Genomic DNA, 16922 nt, shown 5'->3' on the forward strand with positions numbered 1-16922 from the left:
TCCTTTAACACGATTGAGCAGTTTCCGGTGAGCCGCTTGTAATACCACATGTATGCGATGGGTGGCTGTAGCGCACTCGCCATCTGGTTGGGCCGCAGCTTCGATGAAGAGTGTACCGTCCGCTAAGCTAAGCTAAGCTAAGCAATGAACGCACGCACATGACTAGCGGACCTGCTACGCACCGGCTTGCGTCTGGAAGCAAATCTCAACGAATACACCGTCCAAACGCTCCATGGATCTAACACAGCAGGTACGAAACATGCTCTCAACTCATCTTGTCTATATTGGAGGAACACGCCTTTGTTTACTCAGCCAGATGGCCCTTTTCGCTTCTAGTGAAAGTGACGACGACGCTTTAGATTTGAATATCTTTTCACTTTCCTTCAAAGCTGCGAGTTTGCACCCTTGTTTGTTGTGTTGGTGTAACTATTCCCGCTGTGGCCGTTTGATTTTCCTCAAGCGTCCATCGAGTCACAGTTCCTGTTTGCTAGCGAGGTCGTTTGCGAGAACATTCGACCGACCAACCGCCTCTTGGCTACCATGCCAAGTCAAAGTGCGATCAAGCGATCGACCTCGCTCGATATTTATGTGCTTGTATTTATTTTGAAATCAACCGCATTAAGATTTCACTCGGTCGCACATGCTGAAATGTACCAAGACGCAATCGAAACAATAATCGCAATGCATTGATACATTGAGGTGTACGAGCAGTAGAATAATCGATTGTGAAAAATATTCAATAGCTCTTGGTTGTTTGATAGGTGAACGGACTTAACCATTTGGAAGTTTTCACTCAACACTGACAATCTGAAAACAGATCAACCAGTTGGAGGCAGACTTGGTGGAGCTGGGTTCTCTCGCGGAGAAGGCGGAGAGGAAGAGGGTGCAGGAGCTGCTCAAGCAAGAGCGCATGAAGGTTGAGAAAGAGCTCGCCGCCAAGCGTCAACAGCAAGAGCAACAAGCCCGCAGACAGACAGACCCGGCGTCATCTTCCAAGGCCGTCGTGTACACGGTCAAGATTACCAATTATGGTACGGCGCCGTGCTTGGCACGTTTTCCCTTTGATTGCAGTCTGCAAGTGTACCATGTATGTTTCAATCCGATACAGCCTGGGACCAGTCGGAGAAGTTTGTGAAAATTTACCTCACGTTGAAAAATGCGCACATGATTCCATCTGAGAAAGTGGAAGTCAATTTTACCGAAAGGTATGTACAGAGTCTTCTCACTTGTGGTGTTACCCGAATTTGTGATGCCCCCAAGGCTGCATTGGTTCTTGACTGACTGACCACTTGCCAATCCAACCAATGTGGATGTTGTATGCTGTAACTGCTGCAGGTCATTTTCTGTGCTAGTGAAGGAGCTTGACGGAAAGAATCACCAGATGAGCGTTCTCAATCTATTGTATCCAATTGATGAGGAGAACAGCAGCACCAAGGTGATCCATTTTCTTGGCTATTCTTTTGTTTTGCAATGAAAAGCAATGTCTTCAAAAGCCCCGTTCTGCCGCCCTCAGATAAAAACAGACATGCTTGTGATCATGTGCAAGAAGAAGGCGACCAAGAAGTGGGAATGCCTCACCACAGTGGAAAAGCAATCCAAGGAGAAGGAGTAAATTGTTCCCTAATTTAACACAAGATCCATTGGGAGGATTTGGAAAACAACTAACACTCCCCATTTCTTCCCGTTGACAGTAAGCCCAAGGCGGACGACAACGCCGACCCCAGCGAGGGCCTGATGAGCATGTTGAAGAAAATCTACACAGACGGAGACGACGAGATGAAGCGAACCATCAACAAAGCTTGGTCGGAATCGCAGGAGAAGAAGATGAGGGGAGAAGAAGGCATGATGGATTTTTGAGTCTCAGCCAACATTCCACCAGAGCAGAACTACATGAGATCTGATTGTGACCAAATGAGATTGAACTTTCATGACGTGACCTAAAGAATATACAACCGCTATGACTAGGCCGCCAACACCCGTGTTGAACATGTTCTAATTTAGCTTGGGCCAAAGCGGCACGTTCAGAAAATGACATTTGTCCTGTACAACATATACAACACATCAAATTAGACCTGATATTAAAAAGAAAAGAAAAAAGATTGACATGCGTGCTGACCATCATCGCTCTTGGTTTTGTTGGCATTCTCTAAGTACATATTGGTAGCCATGAGGTTGGAGCCGTTTTCAAAGTTTGTTTGGGTTTGTGTGCAGCATGATGTCATTTGCCATTGTCTTTTTTTTGGAGGGGGTGGTCATATTGTTCTTCTTTTACCCTTTTCTACTTGTTTTTGCAGTTCTCATGACCACATTTTTAAGATAATATTGTTTTATTTGATTCTATTCCATCACAAACACTGTATTTAGGTTAAAAAAAAGTCCAAATCTTAAATTGGTTTCATCTTGGAGAATCCACTCTCAATAAAGGCAACCGACAGGTGGTGCCGTTGAGTCATGTTTCCAGAGCATAAATACACAGTCTTTCCTCGGTACAGCACTAAATTCCTGGGAGTCCACATCACAGACGACCTCACCTGGACTGTGAACACCACAACACTGGTCAAGAGGGCACAGAAGCGCTTGTACTTCCTGCGGAGGATGAGGAGAGCCCACCTGCCCCCACCCATCATGAGGACGTTCTACCGAAGCACCATAGAGAGCATTCTGACAAGCTGTCTCTCGGTGTGGTGTGGAGGTTGCAGCGCCTCCGATTGGAAGAACCTGAGGAGAGTGGTGAGGACAGCAGAGAGGATCATCGGGGCTCCTCTTCCCTCCATTCAGGATTTGTCATCCCAGCGCTGCGTGTCCCGAGCCCGAAATATTATCAGTGACCCATCACACCTCCACCATGGACTGTTCTCCCTGCTGCCCTCTGGGAAGAGGTTTCGCAGCATCCGCTGCAGGTCCACCAGGTTCTGCAATAGTTTTTTCCCTGCTGTCGTCAGACTGTTGAACATTCAAACGTAGCATTCCTCTGCACACTTGTAAATACTGCTTTTGTCTCCTGCACTGTTCACATACTTTATCACTGCTGCACTTTGTACTTTATAATTATCTTATTTCATATTTTTATATAGAATGTCACTTTTTTTAACCAGCCGAAATACCTCTACATTGTTGAAAGCCGTATGCAACGAAATTTCGTTTTGTACACACCTAGTGTTGACAAAATGACAATAAAGTTCTGTCTAAGTCTAAGTCTAAGGTTTACGATGCAGTACTTGTACGTACGTCGAAACGCGTTGTTGTCGCACTAACGTAAATTACCGTACAGTAAATATTAACTCGCAACGTTTGCCGTAAACTGAGGTGATAATGACCATATGCTACAAAGCTTTTGTCCACTAGACGGCAGCAGTGATTTGAGCAACTTAAGTGGTTTGGGTGAGTTGTGGATATTTATGCAGGAAACGAACGTTGAGATAAAGAACTTGCGGGTGGGGCACTGTGGGTGTTGTACTTTCAGGTTTTAATTAAATCAGTAACTATGTAAAGACTTTCAGATCAAGAACAATTTTTTTCTGACTTTTTTTGTCGTACAACACAAACTTTTACCGCATATATTGTAAGACCAGCACAACCAGTTAAGCAACACATGTAGAAAGACACTATAACTGTACTCACGGTCTTTTATTCCTATCTTTAGTGAAGAATGACTAATATTAGTGCCGTACTGATAAGCTGAGATCTTTCAATGAATAATATATAAATACTGCTGCATGGGAGCAGTATGGGTACACAAGAAAAGCGCACCACAGAGGCGATTCGACGTACACAGTGATGAAAACATTGTGATTATTTTTTTCGATTCTACTTGATGTTATTACTTTAGGCTTTTATGAAGAATGTTTTTGCACATTAAGATACACAACAGTTGTTTTTTTGTTTTTTTTTCGGGGAAGGCTGCGACGGATTAATCATGTTTCCATTCATTTCAACGGGAAAAGACGATTTGAAGTTTGATCTTTGACTTACGAGTGAGTGTGGTCACGGAATGACTGAACTCCTATCTCAATGCAAAGCAACTTGTTTACGGAACTGACAAGTCGTAAGCATCAAAAGGAAGCAAAGTCTACGCGTTGTTTCTTTCCATTCGCATTTCATTTTGATTGGCATATCTGTCCGGACTTTCTCTGCCTAACCGCGCCCATTTTGTGACATCACCACCGCCTATAAATAGTCATCGTGGCGCTTTCTGTCCGTTCATACCAGATGGATTCATAGACACAAGCGGACGTGCGTCCCCTTCCCGAACCCACCAGCTTCGCTTCCGAATAGGAATAGAAGTGAATCATTTTTGCGTGTGTTCTGTTTGACGCCACCGCCTTGAATGGATCTCGGTGCTTTTACGGCGGCGCAGCGTGTGTCGTGCCACGCCATGAATGCGGATTTAAGCTTGAAGCCTGCAGCCGAAGGAGCCCAGCAAGCCGGCGCTCCGGGGGCCAAAGCTGGCCGTTCCAAATCAGAGTCTGCCAAACCGGAACTGGCGCATGTGATAACCGACGCAAGAACGGGACGCTCGTACAGTAAAGGGAAGCTTTTGGGAAAGGTACTTACTTCAATATAGCATTTCACTTGTATGTCGTTTGCATGTTGCTTGTGTGTGTGTGCGTGACAAAATTGCACGCGGCTGTGTTGCAGGTGTGAGCAATGAGGTGTGCCAGTTTTTGCAGAAAATGACTGGGTTGTTGTTTTTTTTCCCTACCCGACATACTACATCGCACCTACAAAGATGAGAAATGCATTTTCCTTTTATTCTATTCATTTCCGATGATTATCTGGCGAAATAGCCAGGCTAGAAACATGTTGCTCGTCATCGCTCGCTGCTGCCAAATCATGTCTGTTCTGTGAGATGCCGCAGACAAACGTCACTTTCACGGTTAATGAGAATGCAGCAAGCCGGCGTGGCTGCGTGCCTGCCTGCGTGGCTGCGTGGCTGCCTGCCTGCCTGCGTGGCTGCCTGCCAGCCATCGTCCAATCGAGCGTGTGTTTTTTTTTTTGTGTGTGCATCAAATGCATGCAACCGACGCTAGTTTTGCCCGAGGCTGAAAAGCATGACTTGTATATGCTTTTTAAAACGCGAATGTCTTTTGAACTCAATTGATGTTTGACCGACCATGTAATCAAAGCTAAGGGTGGCCATTTCACTCATTTATGGTCACCCATGTGGTGCGCCAATCAATGTTAGAGAAAATGATGGGTTCATCAGAGCAGTGTATATGGATTTCCCCTTATTCCAACTGTTCATTTCTCTTTTTTCCTTCCCAAGGTTTTTTCTTCTTCTTCTTTTTTTGAGTCTTCCGTCAAATGATGTTTAAACATTTCTTTAATGTAACCTAGTGGTGGCAGTTTCCGTCATGTATGCAACTTAAAATCCTTTGTGTTTTTAAGGTTAAAAATATGAAACAGTGGATGACAATAAAATTATATTCCCTTTTGATAAAAAAAAAAAAAAAAATCGGACATCTTTTGCTGCTGAGATATAGGCATGCTAAAAACTGTTTCACAGCAGAAAGATTCTTGCCACAAAAGGTGGAAAAAATGCGCACATTTCACTTTTTCCTCCGACTCTTACAGTTCATTATTACCTCGGAAGAAAATGTACTCACTGCTGTCGAGTCATTTGTGTCAATGAGAATTTATAGGTTAAATGAAGGCGTGTGTCCCTCCTGTGCTAAAGTTATGCAGCTTATTTCACCTCATTCCAATCTAATCACTGTTCTTCTCCCCAAGGGCGGTTTTGCACGATGCTACGAGATGACGGACCTGTCTAACAACAAAATGTTTGCCGTCAAAGTCATTCCGCAAAGCAGGGTGTCCAAACCGCACCAGAGAGACAAGGTATCTTTTTGCTGTTTGAATGTCCCCTATCGCAAATGAACCGGCTCATGGTCGCCTTTTATTTCATCGTAGATCACCAATGAGATCGAGTTGCACAAAACCCTGTCGCACAAGCACGTGGTGAAGTTCTCGCACCATTTCGAGGACCAGGATAACATCTACATATTTCTTGAGCTCTGTAGTCGCAAGGTGAGGAGTTGTCTGGAATTAGCCGTGCCATTTAACTCTGCGCGTTCAACAAATGCAATGTGACCGTTAACGTCAGCGCCAGGCAGTTTTGTACAGTCGCCGTTGTCTTTCTGAAGGTTACGGCGGTCAGCTCATTGCTTCGACTAACCCCCCGCCCTTCCCCCAACAGTCACTGGCGCACATTTGGAAGGCGAGACACACGTTGACTGAGCCCGAAGTGCGATATTACCTCAGGCAGATCATATCAGGCCTCAAGTATCTACACAGCAGAGGCATCCTGCACAGAGATCTCAAACTAGGTATGGCGGCAGGAGCGGAACGGGGGCGCTGCTATGACGGGAATGTTGCAAACGTGCATGAAAGCATCCAAAGTATCTGCTGTGACTTTGACCGAGCTGCGGAATGCTGACTTTGGGGGGGGAAAAAAAAAATGCTTTTGTCTCTTTTACAGGCAACTTCTTTGTGAATGAAAACATGGAACTACGATTGGGAGACTTTGGCCTCGCTGCCAAGCTGGAAACTGTTGAGCAGAGGAAAAAGTCAGTTTGTTTTTAAACAATCTTCCATATTTTCCGGTTTTAGGATAGAATACTTCAAACTCCACTAATAGCATTGTCTGCGATTTCTACTAATTTGGTGATGACGCACAATGTTGCGCAACACTCACTCGGCGTTTCTAGTTCAACGTGTGCAGTTTCATCAAATGGATGACACGTTTGGTATTTTTTCTGCCCTTGTGTAACGTGCGCACTCATGCACACTTTCCCAATCACTGAAACCGCTTTTCCACGCGGCAGTTGAATGTAGCGCCGAAAGTCCAGCGTCATTGCAGATTTGACACTTTGATGTGGAATACCAGAGCGTCAAAATAGTTTTCTGTCTCCCTCATAGGACCATCTGTGGAACCCCCAACTACTTGGCCCCCGAGGTGCTCAACAGGCAGGGCCATGGCACCGAGTCAGACGTTTGGTCCCTTGGTTGCGTCATGTAAGTCAACCCGTTTGTGTAAGCTAGCACATTGGTGTGGTTCCGTGTTGGAAAAGCGAGCTGGAACAAGAAACGGCCAACGTCCTCCCTCTCTCAATTGTGAAACCGGGACTGAATGTGCCCTATCTAGCGGTGTCAAAACTACAGCCTGGGGTTCATAGAAGGGCACTTGACAATTTTATAGCGGTCGGTGGCATAGAAACATGATATTTGACACTGCCTGGGGGGGAAAGAAAAAAAGCTCCTCTCTCTCTCACTTACTTGTTTTCTGAGTGCTGCAAACAAGTTGTATTTGGGCAGATAGTTGACCTGGCTTTCCTCTTGTCCAGGTACACGTTGATGTGCGGCAACCCGCCCTTTGAGACTCTGGACCTGAAAGAGACGTACAAATGCATCAAGGAAGTTCGCTACAACCTGCCCTCAGGGCTCTCGCCCGCCGCCCAGAAACTCATCTCGGGCGTTCTGCAGAAAACCCCAAGCGACAGACTCACGCTGGATCAAATTCTCCACCATGAATTCTTCACCAAAGTAATTGGCATTATTCACCAGCAGCGAGCATGACGTCATCACGTGTGGTCGTAGGACTTAACTGAGGGTCTGTGGTCCCCCGCAGGGTTTCACCCCCGACAAACTTCCCCCCAACAGCTGTGTCATGGTGCCCGAGCTCCATCCCCCCAGCCCGGCCAAGAAATTCTTCACCAAAGTGGCCAAGAGCCTCTTTGGCAAGAAAAAAGCAAAAGGTAAAGCGCAACTATGTCCTTGGCATTGGCATCCGCCCGCCCATCATGGTCCTTTATCGGAGACGTCTCGCCTCGCAAGGCTGCTTGTGTCTCGTGGGAACGTTTCCTTAAAAAGGACTGAAATGCACGCGTGGCTTTGTTTTGCAAGTTTAATTTTATGGGTGTGACTCATCACGTTGCAGTGGAGAAGGCGCCATGCGAGGAGAAGGAGGACAAAGATATTTCCAAGCTGGTGTCCGGCATCGTCAAGTGCTCCATCAACCGCCAGATCAGCTACAAAACCGTGGGCCCAAATGAGGTATGGCTATTTCATCTCTGAGATTTTGGACCGTCTATTTCCATTTGAAAGTCAGGCATATCGAGTGCGGGCGGCTGCATGAAATGGCCGACTTCACTTGAACGACTCCAGAAGTGAACAAGCGGAATAGTTTGAACGGCATTGACATTTGGTTGGCTTGAGTTGCTTTGCTGCTGTGAAATGAAAGTCTACTCTCTCCAGGTGCCCACCGGTCAGCTGGTCAGCTCGGTGCCTCTGGAGCAGACTGCGGCGGAGGAGGAATCCAGGAAGTCAATCTCGCGTTCCTTCAAAGGCACCATGGCTAGCAGCTCTGAACGTAGGCTCGCGTTGTTATTGTTTTTTTGTAATCATTCCGCAATCAAAGGCAACATACTCATTCTTTTTCCCTATCCAGCGTGCGATGATGTCATCACTCCCTCCGTTGTGGCTGAATGTGCCATGAAGGTTCTCAATGGCTGCTTGGCCATTATGCCTGCAGGTAAGCAGCATTGCCTTGCATTGCCTTGCCTTGCCTTTGAGTGTGCTCTTTCCCTGACCTCTGTTGTCAATTCCGCAGCCACGAGAAACCCGCCGTGCCTCTCCAGGCCACAGTCCTTCCTGTGGGTCACCAAATGGGTGGACTATTCCAACAAATACGGTTTTGGCTACCAGCTGTCAGACCAAAGCATCGGAGTGCTCTTCAACGAAGGAACGCACCTCAGCCTCTGTGACCAGCGCAAGTGAGTGGCAAGCCTCAGCCCATAGCTTTTAAGAGTTAAGAAATCCAAACATTGAGGCTTTGTGTTCCCCCCCAGGACGGTCCACTACTGCTTGACTAACAACAAGCACTTTAGCTTCCCTGCGAGCTCGCTACCGGAGCAGCTTCGGAGCCAGAAACAAATTGTAGAGCTCATGGCCAACTACATGGAACAAAATCTCATGGAGGTATGAGGAAATGAGTTAAGAATCAAGTCTATATTTGCTACAGATGAGTGACTTTGGATCTGTTTCCATGAGCGACAGGGTGGTGATATTCACTGTCATGAACAAGTTCCCGGTCCTCCTCCTCTGCTGCTGCAGTGGGTGAAAACTGACCACGCGCTCGTCATGCTCTTCAACAACGGAACGCTGCAGGTTAGTCAACCAACTTGACAAAATAAAAATGGCAGCTGGGAAATAATCATGGGATAGTGCAACTTGCTTCTACAGGTTTTGTTGGCAGGTGTACCTTTTGCACTTTAAAGGCGGAGCAAGTAGCTAGTTTGTGTTGCCAACCTGGCGCCTGGTTAAATTTAGCAACTTGTAAATCAAGATTTCTTTTTTTTGATGGTGTTACTGGAGTCTTGCGGTAACAGAGTTGTTCACGCCTCTGTGACAGCCTTGTCAAGTGGCAGATTTTTTTAGTCCCCCCCCACATTCCAGAGACAACTATTTGCATATAGTCGCACAACAGTTGAACAATATCAGACTTGCCATTTGGAAGACTTTGTAAATATTGACGTCATACCATTGTGACTCGGCATAATTAGTTAAACGGTACAGCGCTACCTGACGATACCCTTCGGTTTTATGGTTGAATTTTTTTCTTGAAACAAAGTTTTAGTGTTTTTGAAACTATTCCACCAGGGATTTAAATATATTTGATTTTTAATCACTGGTCTAGCAATTGATTGTTTGTAAATGAGCCCAAGACGGCTCACTCCATTCTCCTCTCCTCGCGTCCAGGTGAACTTCTACACCGACCACACCAAGATCATCCTGTCCAAGTCGTCGGACTCGTACGTGCTGACCTACATCAGCCGCGAGCGCGTTTCCTACACGTACCTCCTCAGCATGCTGAGCGAGATGGGCTGCACGGCCGAACTGCGGCACCGCCTCCGATACGTGCTCCATCTCCTGCAGCACCACGCTGATGCCTGAGGAGGGAAAAAAGCAAACAAAATCAGACTGGCCAACTGTGACTTTCGAGGCTCTATGACCGGCTCCCGCTTGATTGGTTGACCGTTTTGCAGCAGCGCCGTAACGGGCCTCATGTGGACTGGTGCCGTGGCAGCTGATATGATACTTCTGCCCAGGTAGTTTTGATCAGATGTCGTGTTGACCTTCGGGGTCTGTGCCTGTCCAAACAATGTCTAATGATTGGACACTCCATGATGGATGCCAAAAAAAAGTTTCACCTAACTACAGATTCTCCTTCTTCTTGGTTGCATGGTGCCAACGGAGCCTGCCTGCCGCTTTGCGCCTCTTATCGATAGTTAGTGCTGGGTTTGGTGTCTCCATGGTAACTAAACACTTCAAATTGCAACTTGTATTGGTGGTGGTGGTGGATTCTCTATTTTTCCCTCCCCTCTGCCGCTTCCAGACCTGTGGACACTGCACGATTTTCTTTTTTCTTCAGTTTTTACAAAATAATGAGCCAGCAATCGATCACGCTACGATCTTGATTTACCTCACACGCACATGACATTCCTGGCCGTATTTAGACGGTGAGGTTTGGCGATAGCCTTTTGCGTTAATGGCTTCTTCTGCCTCATTGTCACCCATTTTCTTCATGGTACACGGAGTAGTTAAGGGGATTTGGGTGAGACACCATAATGCACAATTTTTGATTTCTTTAAATCCATAAGTCATTTTTTTTTTATATACGTATATACCCTCACCAGTTTTATTTGCTTTTAATTCAATACCAAAAAGCCTGTTTACTTTAGTTTGATTTTAGACTTTTTAAATTGACACGTAGGTGCCCACATGTTCTGGTGAAACATTGGGTCGGGGAAACGAAAGAAGGCGAGGGGACGAATGAGGAAGGGGGTGAAAAGTGCCTTTGTGAGGGATGTCTGTATAGTGCAATAACAAGCCTCTTTAGTGAATGTCAAGCTGACGGCTTTGTCACCGGCGCTACACTGTCAATACCTAAGCTTTTAAAATGAACCCGCTCTCATCAACGTATAATCCCCAGCAAGAAGAAAACCATATACGCGCGCGTCTTACTGTGACCCTTTTACGTTGGTTTTCTCGACCCGAGAGTTTGTATCCTCAAAGCTGTGACCCGGAATGCAAAATGTGTCGTGTTTTCAGAAACATTGTGAAAACAAGTCTGATGATCAAAGTCTTTATTTTTCTGGCTGTTAATTTATTTTTTTATTTATTCAGGTTTCTTCTTTTTTTTTTTTTTTAAATTTATTTATTGTGTATATGTATGGTCTTGACACAAGGTAATGTTCAATTCCGCTCACACTTTTTGTATTGTATTGTATGTGGGGAATGGGACAAAAATAAAGTTGATTGAAAAGGAAATGTCAACTTGTCAGACATTCAGTCGAAATGGCTTCACTCTTTCAACAAAGTGCTGTTTCTCAAGAAACTCTACCGTCCGAGATTTAAACGATTAGCACTGGATCTTAAGGACCGGCATAAAAGTAGGCCAACGAGTTTTGCAACTTTGAGAAGGCAGTGGAAATGTTCTGATTTGCCCTCTTCAAAATGTGTAAATAACTGGCCTACATTCTTAGCCCATGCACTCACTCAAACTGTTTTTTGATTATCCACACTTGCTCAATGTGGGAAAATGGAATTCCAAATCTGTCGTGTTCTCAATAACAAGACAAAAAATGGAGGTTAAAACCTTACACTATGCCATGAGCAACATCGAGTAAATGAAAGCAATATAAAGTGAAACTTAATGTCATTAAGTGATTTGACTTGACAAAGTGTCGCACGCATGGACGCGAATCACTCCACGCATGCATGCGGGGGGGGGTTGGTGTTCAAATAATACATTGACTGAAAGACGCACAACAGCGGCCGTTACAGTCACGACCCGGCGAAACTCCCGATCACTGTCAACTACTTCCGGGTACTGAGACTACATTATAAACATCACACTGTCCATGTTATACGCAAAATTCTCCATTGTACAACCCTAACCGTATGTATCATATTCTCAATCAATAATTAGCTCAGACTACCAGCAGTATTGCAAGTTCTGATCATCTTTTCAACAGTTTGACTCACCATTTGGGAGCTTAAGATCAGGGGATGCTTTGAGAATAATTGTCCATTTTTGTCTATGTGAAGCCCTTTGAGACTGCTTGTGATTTAGGGCTATACAAATCAACTTGACTTGACCTGAAACACACGCCACAGTGGCAGTTACGCTCGAGACCCGGCGAAACTCCCGCTTTTCTGTCAACTACTTCCGGGTACCCCCGTAGTTGACCCAGGTAGGTGCCTTATTGAAATGCCCAAATATTCGCCACCGATACCACACAGTACTATTTGCATATAACGTGTTCAGAAACATATTCACAAAGTAATTCAAGAAAAAAATGAACGTGGCGGGTGAGAATGAATGTCCATTCAAATGTCCCAAAAACCACCATAGGCCCCACAAAAGTCCAATCAAAATAAAGCAAAACAATGACAAGTAAGGTTAGGACACAAAGGAAGCAAAATGAAATCATTTTTAAAAAGCAATGTAAGGTAGATTAAAGAAAGATGATATAGTATATTATGAGTAACTCACAAAAATGGAAGTAACCAAGTCATATAAAGCAACTGGACAGTGACTAAAATAAAGTAAAGCAATGTAAAGTGATAGAAAGTAACTTGAGTTAGGCAAGTAAAGTGCAGTAAAACAAGGGAATGTTATGAGATCTATAAAACTGTTGTTTTGGGAAAGGTTGATGTGAGTTCAAGCGTGACGTTCACATTGAGTGGAGACAAACAGCAGAAGCCTGTTGGAAGCATTCAAGTCCAACCCAGTGGGTGGCATTGGGGAAGGGATCTTCTTCCTTTTTGGACCCTTTACTCTCCTGTGGCATGTGTGTGTGTGTGTGTGTGCCGGCTTCCGATCCGTGCCGATGTCACACTCGTGCATCACCCAACACTTGTGCACGTCACGCCGCCGCCCTCCAGGAAATGTGTGTTTCCTTTTGAACATTCCCCTCCTGTGTCCCATTAGCAGAACAAAGAAACATGTCACACACGCCTGGGTCTGAAGGTGAGCCTGCTAGCAATCTGCTCTCTGCCAAAGTCATGACCTTCTTTATCTGAAAATTGAACAGTGGAGATTTGAGGAGAAATGCTTGTTGTTTTTAGCCATTTTGTTTCAAGGAGCAGCCATCCTGTTTTTGACTACTGCTAAGGTGGACTTCATCTGTCTTTATTTGCCTCAAGTATCGGTTTCTGGTATCGGTGTCATGCCTCGTCCCCAGTTTTGCTGTGTATAGGTTGTCATCGTTTGTGTGTCTGTGTGCTCTGCTCGCCCCTCCCTTCCTGTGTGCCCTTGATTAGTGTAATCACACGCACCTGCCTCTCGTTACCTGTGTTGTATTTAAGTTCTGTTTGTGTGTCACTCGCTGTCGGAGCATTGCATGGGATGTGGACAATGCATGTCTCGCTGTCACGCGGTTTGTTTGGGTCCTGTCTTTTGTTTCACGTTTTGGTCGGTCAGTCCCGTTAGTTTGTTGTTAAGTCACGTCGGTTTGCCGAGTCTGTCCTTTTGGTTTCCGCAATAAACCCTGGTCCAAGCTGCACTTGGTCGCCTCGCTCCATTACTCCACCCCGAAGCCTGACAATCGGCTACGCTTGCTAGAAACACCGCGGTCGCTTGGCCTGTTGCTGATCTGAACCAACGATGCGAGCTTGATCTTCCTAAATTCTATTTTTGCCTTCCTTGCAGCCACGTCATTCAATGGAATGATCCACAGTCCCGTCTGTCGCGGAGAGAGCCAAAAGCAAAGAGTGAGCTGGCCAGGAAGTCAAACATCTGGAAGAAGATGAAGATGATGACGGAGGGGGGAAGAAGTCAGGCAGACATCTAAGTACGGAGGGACAATTTCAGCTAATTAGTAACTTGTGTTTCCTCAAGAGTTTTCCCTCGTGTGTGTGTGTGTGTTAGAGAGAGAGGCCACTGTCATCATGCTCTTGCTTCCTGTAAATTCCAGGCCAGGCCACAAGCCGAAGCGTGCATGTGCATGCGGGCGGGGGGCTGGCTGGCCGGCCAGCCGGCCGGCTTCTTTGATGGTTTCCTCTCAGGAAGCGGCCATTTTTTGACTCATTGCTGTCGGTTTCATCAGCTTTCTTTCCCTTCCCACCATTCTGCCTGCGTGCGTGTGATTTTTCCTTCTTCATCGTAAACCTGGTGCCGTACAATTTTGCCGACTGCTTATTCTCTTCTTGTCCAAAAGGCCTTTTTAAAACTGACTATATTTAGAGTTGACAATTTGAGCGATGGCAGTCATGGGTTCTGCCGTTCACATTTGAAATGTGTAATCATGCCCTTTTCTTTTTTTAATATCCACTTTTAGACATCTTCAAAAGCCTTTATTTTTTTACTCTTCAAAAGTGCGGACGTCCTGCTGTTGATTTGCCGGAGCATGGCTGAACCACATGCAGAAAGTGTTTGCACGTGGAAACACGTCAACTATTTATAGGTTGGTGGGGAGGGGGGCTACAGTGACTTTGTAGAAAGATCATCCAAGATTATCACACATCCTGTCACACATAGAGCAGGAGTCACACAGCTAAGTTACTCGTGCTGCAGAGGAAGTTGCTAAAAAAAAATGTTTACGTCGCTATGGAATTGCTTTCTCAGTCAAAAGATTTCAAAGGTTTTCTGAACATTGATGATATGACATGACATAAGGTGGGAAATGAAAAGTGACTTAAGAGAATGACATGTGTAGTTAACAAAACCACAGTAAGTCTCTTGCGGAAATCCCCACGTACAAATTGTGTTGTTTTTTTTGGGGTGATTAATGGCAAAGGTGATGTCAGTATGGCTGCACTGTTTTTCAGCTTTTCACGTCCTCACCCTTGACTGTACGTACGTATATTGAAGCAACCTTGAGTGCGAGCCTGTTAATCCATGAATGTCTCCGCTACTGCTGACAAGACAAAGTAATGCGCAGCTTGAAAACCAGATGGCCAGAAGACAGCCATGCGGGGAAGACTCGGATTAAGGTGACGTAAGCCAGAAAAAGATCCGCCGATTTGGGGTTCAAATGTATCATTGCGCCTGTAACTGTTGTGTTGCTTACTCCCCAGTCATGAACTTCAATATCATCATGAGTGTGACCAAGCATGATTGTGTGATTTCCTCGGAATGAGCTCACCCTTCCGCTCATATGACCGAGAGCCTTCGTCCCAAACCTTTGTGGCAAAATTCCACGTGACAACTCCATAATCATGTGCTCCAGTCACAAGGAAATTTGCTTGAAAAGTAAGGCAGATCAACTTTGAGGAATTTCTGGGTTTGTGTATGGCTGCATTTCCTCATTCCTCTTCCAAACCAAAACAGACGTTGAGATTCCAGAGCAACTGATAGATAGCAGGGGCAACTCCCTGCCCCCTTACATATGCACAGATGTGGTCAAAATCTTTCTTTTTGATTTGAACATTTGCCAACATGATGCCTAACAAGGTTTAACGATGATGTCATGCCTCAGTGGAAAGTACCTACAAGTTATTTGAATCTAATTTGTAATGAATGTTGTGGAAAGCCACTAATGCGGCCGGCCTCATTCACAGTATAGTAGACTGAGGGCGTGTTGGTCCACATGAAGACACTTTATTTTATTTGCACATTTTCATAGTGGCTCATTTTTGGTGATCTGTTTTTGACACGGTAAATGTGGCTAATTTGCTGCGCTGACTGCTTTCGAGTCCTACATGTGGCAGCATCACAGAGCTGCTCACAGACGGGGCATCAGTTTCAGTGCTTTGCCGTAAGGAAACATATTTACTGAGACTGTTTCATAAGAAAAGAAACATTTTGGTCCGCAGAGTGTGTTCAACCACAATTAAAGGATGCACCATGTGACATTTCATGTGGCGGCTCATACAAAGTGAAAAGCCGGGTGGAGCCACACAAGGCACGAGAGATCACGCCATATCTATTTATAGATTTGGTTTGTCTTCAATCAAAAGATGTCATCAGATGCTGACGCAGGAAATGGATTTGATGGTAGTCAGGTGTCATCAAGTGTGGAGGCGAGCCAGAATAGTTCTTGAGTCACTTTCATTCCGCTGATTTTCAAATCAGCTTTTTATTGGCGTCGATAAACAGTACAGATGCCGCCTTTATCAGAAAAACAAACGAGTGTGCGTCGATATGCTACTTCGTAGGTATGAGCAATTGAAAGGTGGAGGCTTGTTTTGTCAGTGTGTGTCTGAATAACACAGCATGCAACAAAAAAGAAATAAACACTGCTAACGTTAGCTTCGCATTAGCGCTTTTGCACAGTTCAAGATTCAAGAATCAGTTGTCCTCAGTTTAGACTAACATTTGCCAGGTAAATACTGTGATTCGTTGTCCAAATAGGAAAGAAAGAGCCTTCCGACTCCAGGTCATAAATTAGCCATTGATATTTATCGTCGACAAAGTTGAGCAAGATGCTGCGCACGTGAATGTCAGCCTCTATTTTATGATGGTTCACAGATAAGATACGCTTCTATCCAGCTAATTCATTGTGGCTCTGCTATCATTTCAGTGAGATGTTTTGTACTGTTGGAAGCGATTATAACCTCACGTGACTTTGTTTTGGCCGCAAGGGAAAAAAGGTACTTACTAAGTGTATCATGTGACCGACCTCGTTGGAATTGACAATAACAAAGACAACTGTAAAGATAATACATACAAACAAATACATTTGCAACGCACTTCCAAGTGAATAGTCAATCGTTGCGATTCTCTGTAACTTGCATGTGGCAAACATCGGCCAAACATGTAAATGGCCAGCAGGTAGTAAACTCGAGTCATATAAGTCGCTCAAATAACAAAAATAAGTCAATCATAATGCAATAAGAAAAATAAGACTTTGGGTTATTATGGGATAAAATGTTCTTTGTGAAACTCACACAAACACGATAGATGACGGAAGGTGTTT

At 45.0% G+C, this 16922-nt stretch overlaps 2 protein-coding genes across 2 annotated transcripts; both read left to right on the top strand.

Moving 5' to 3' along the window:
* Positions 1-87: 87 nt before the first annotated feature.
* LOC119136898 (calcyclin binding protein) lies at positions 88-2368 on the top strand. Its single transcript, XM_037275722.1, has 6 exons — positions 88-250; positions 818-1031; positions 1109-1205; positions 1336-1435; positions 1514-1608; positions 1692-2368. The coding sequence occupies exons 1-6, from the start codon at positions 233-235 to the stop codon at positions 1855-1857; spliced, it is 690 nt and encodes a 229-aa protein (XP_037131617.1). The 5' UTR covers positions 88-232; the 3' UTR covers positions 1858-2368.
* A 1821-nt stretch (positions 2369-4189) lies between these two features.
* Positions 4190-11328, top strand: plk3 (polo-like kinase 3 (Drosophila)). Its single transcript, XM_037275721.1, has 15 exons — positions 4190-4546; positions 5731-5838; positions 5911-6027; positions 6197-6326; positions 6479-6566; positions 6919-7014; positions 7344-7542; positions 7628-7754; positions 7937-8052; positions 8254-8368; positions 8447-8530; positions 8609-8771; positions 8847-8976; positions 9055-9165; positions 9757-11328. Exons 1-15 carry the CDS (start codon positions 4328-4330, stop codon positions 9949-9951), a joined length of 1998 nt encoding a protein of 665 aa, XP_037131616.1. The 5' UTR covers positions 4190-4327; the 3' UTR covers positions 9952-11328.
* The last annotated feature ends 5594 nt before the right edge of the window (positions 11329-16922 follow it).

Source organism: Syngnathus acus, chromosome 17 (genome assembly GCF_901709675.1).
Source record: "Syngnathus acus chromosome 17, fSynAcu1.2, whole genome shotgun sequence".
NCBI classification, from domain to species: domain Eukaryota; kingdom Metazoa; phylum Chordata; class Actinopteri; order Syngnathiformes; family Syngnathidae; genus Syngnathus; species Syngnathus acus.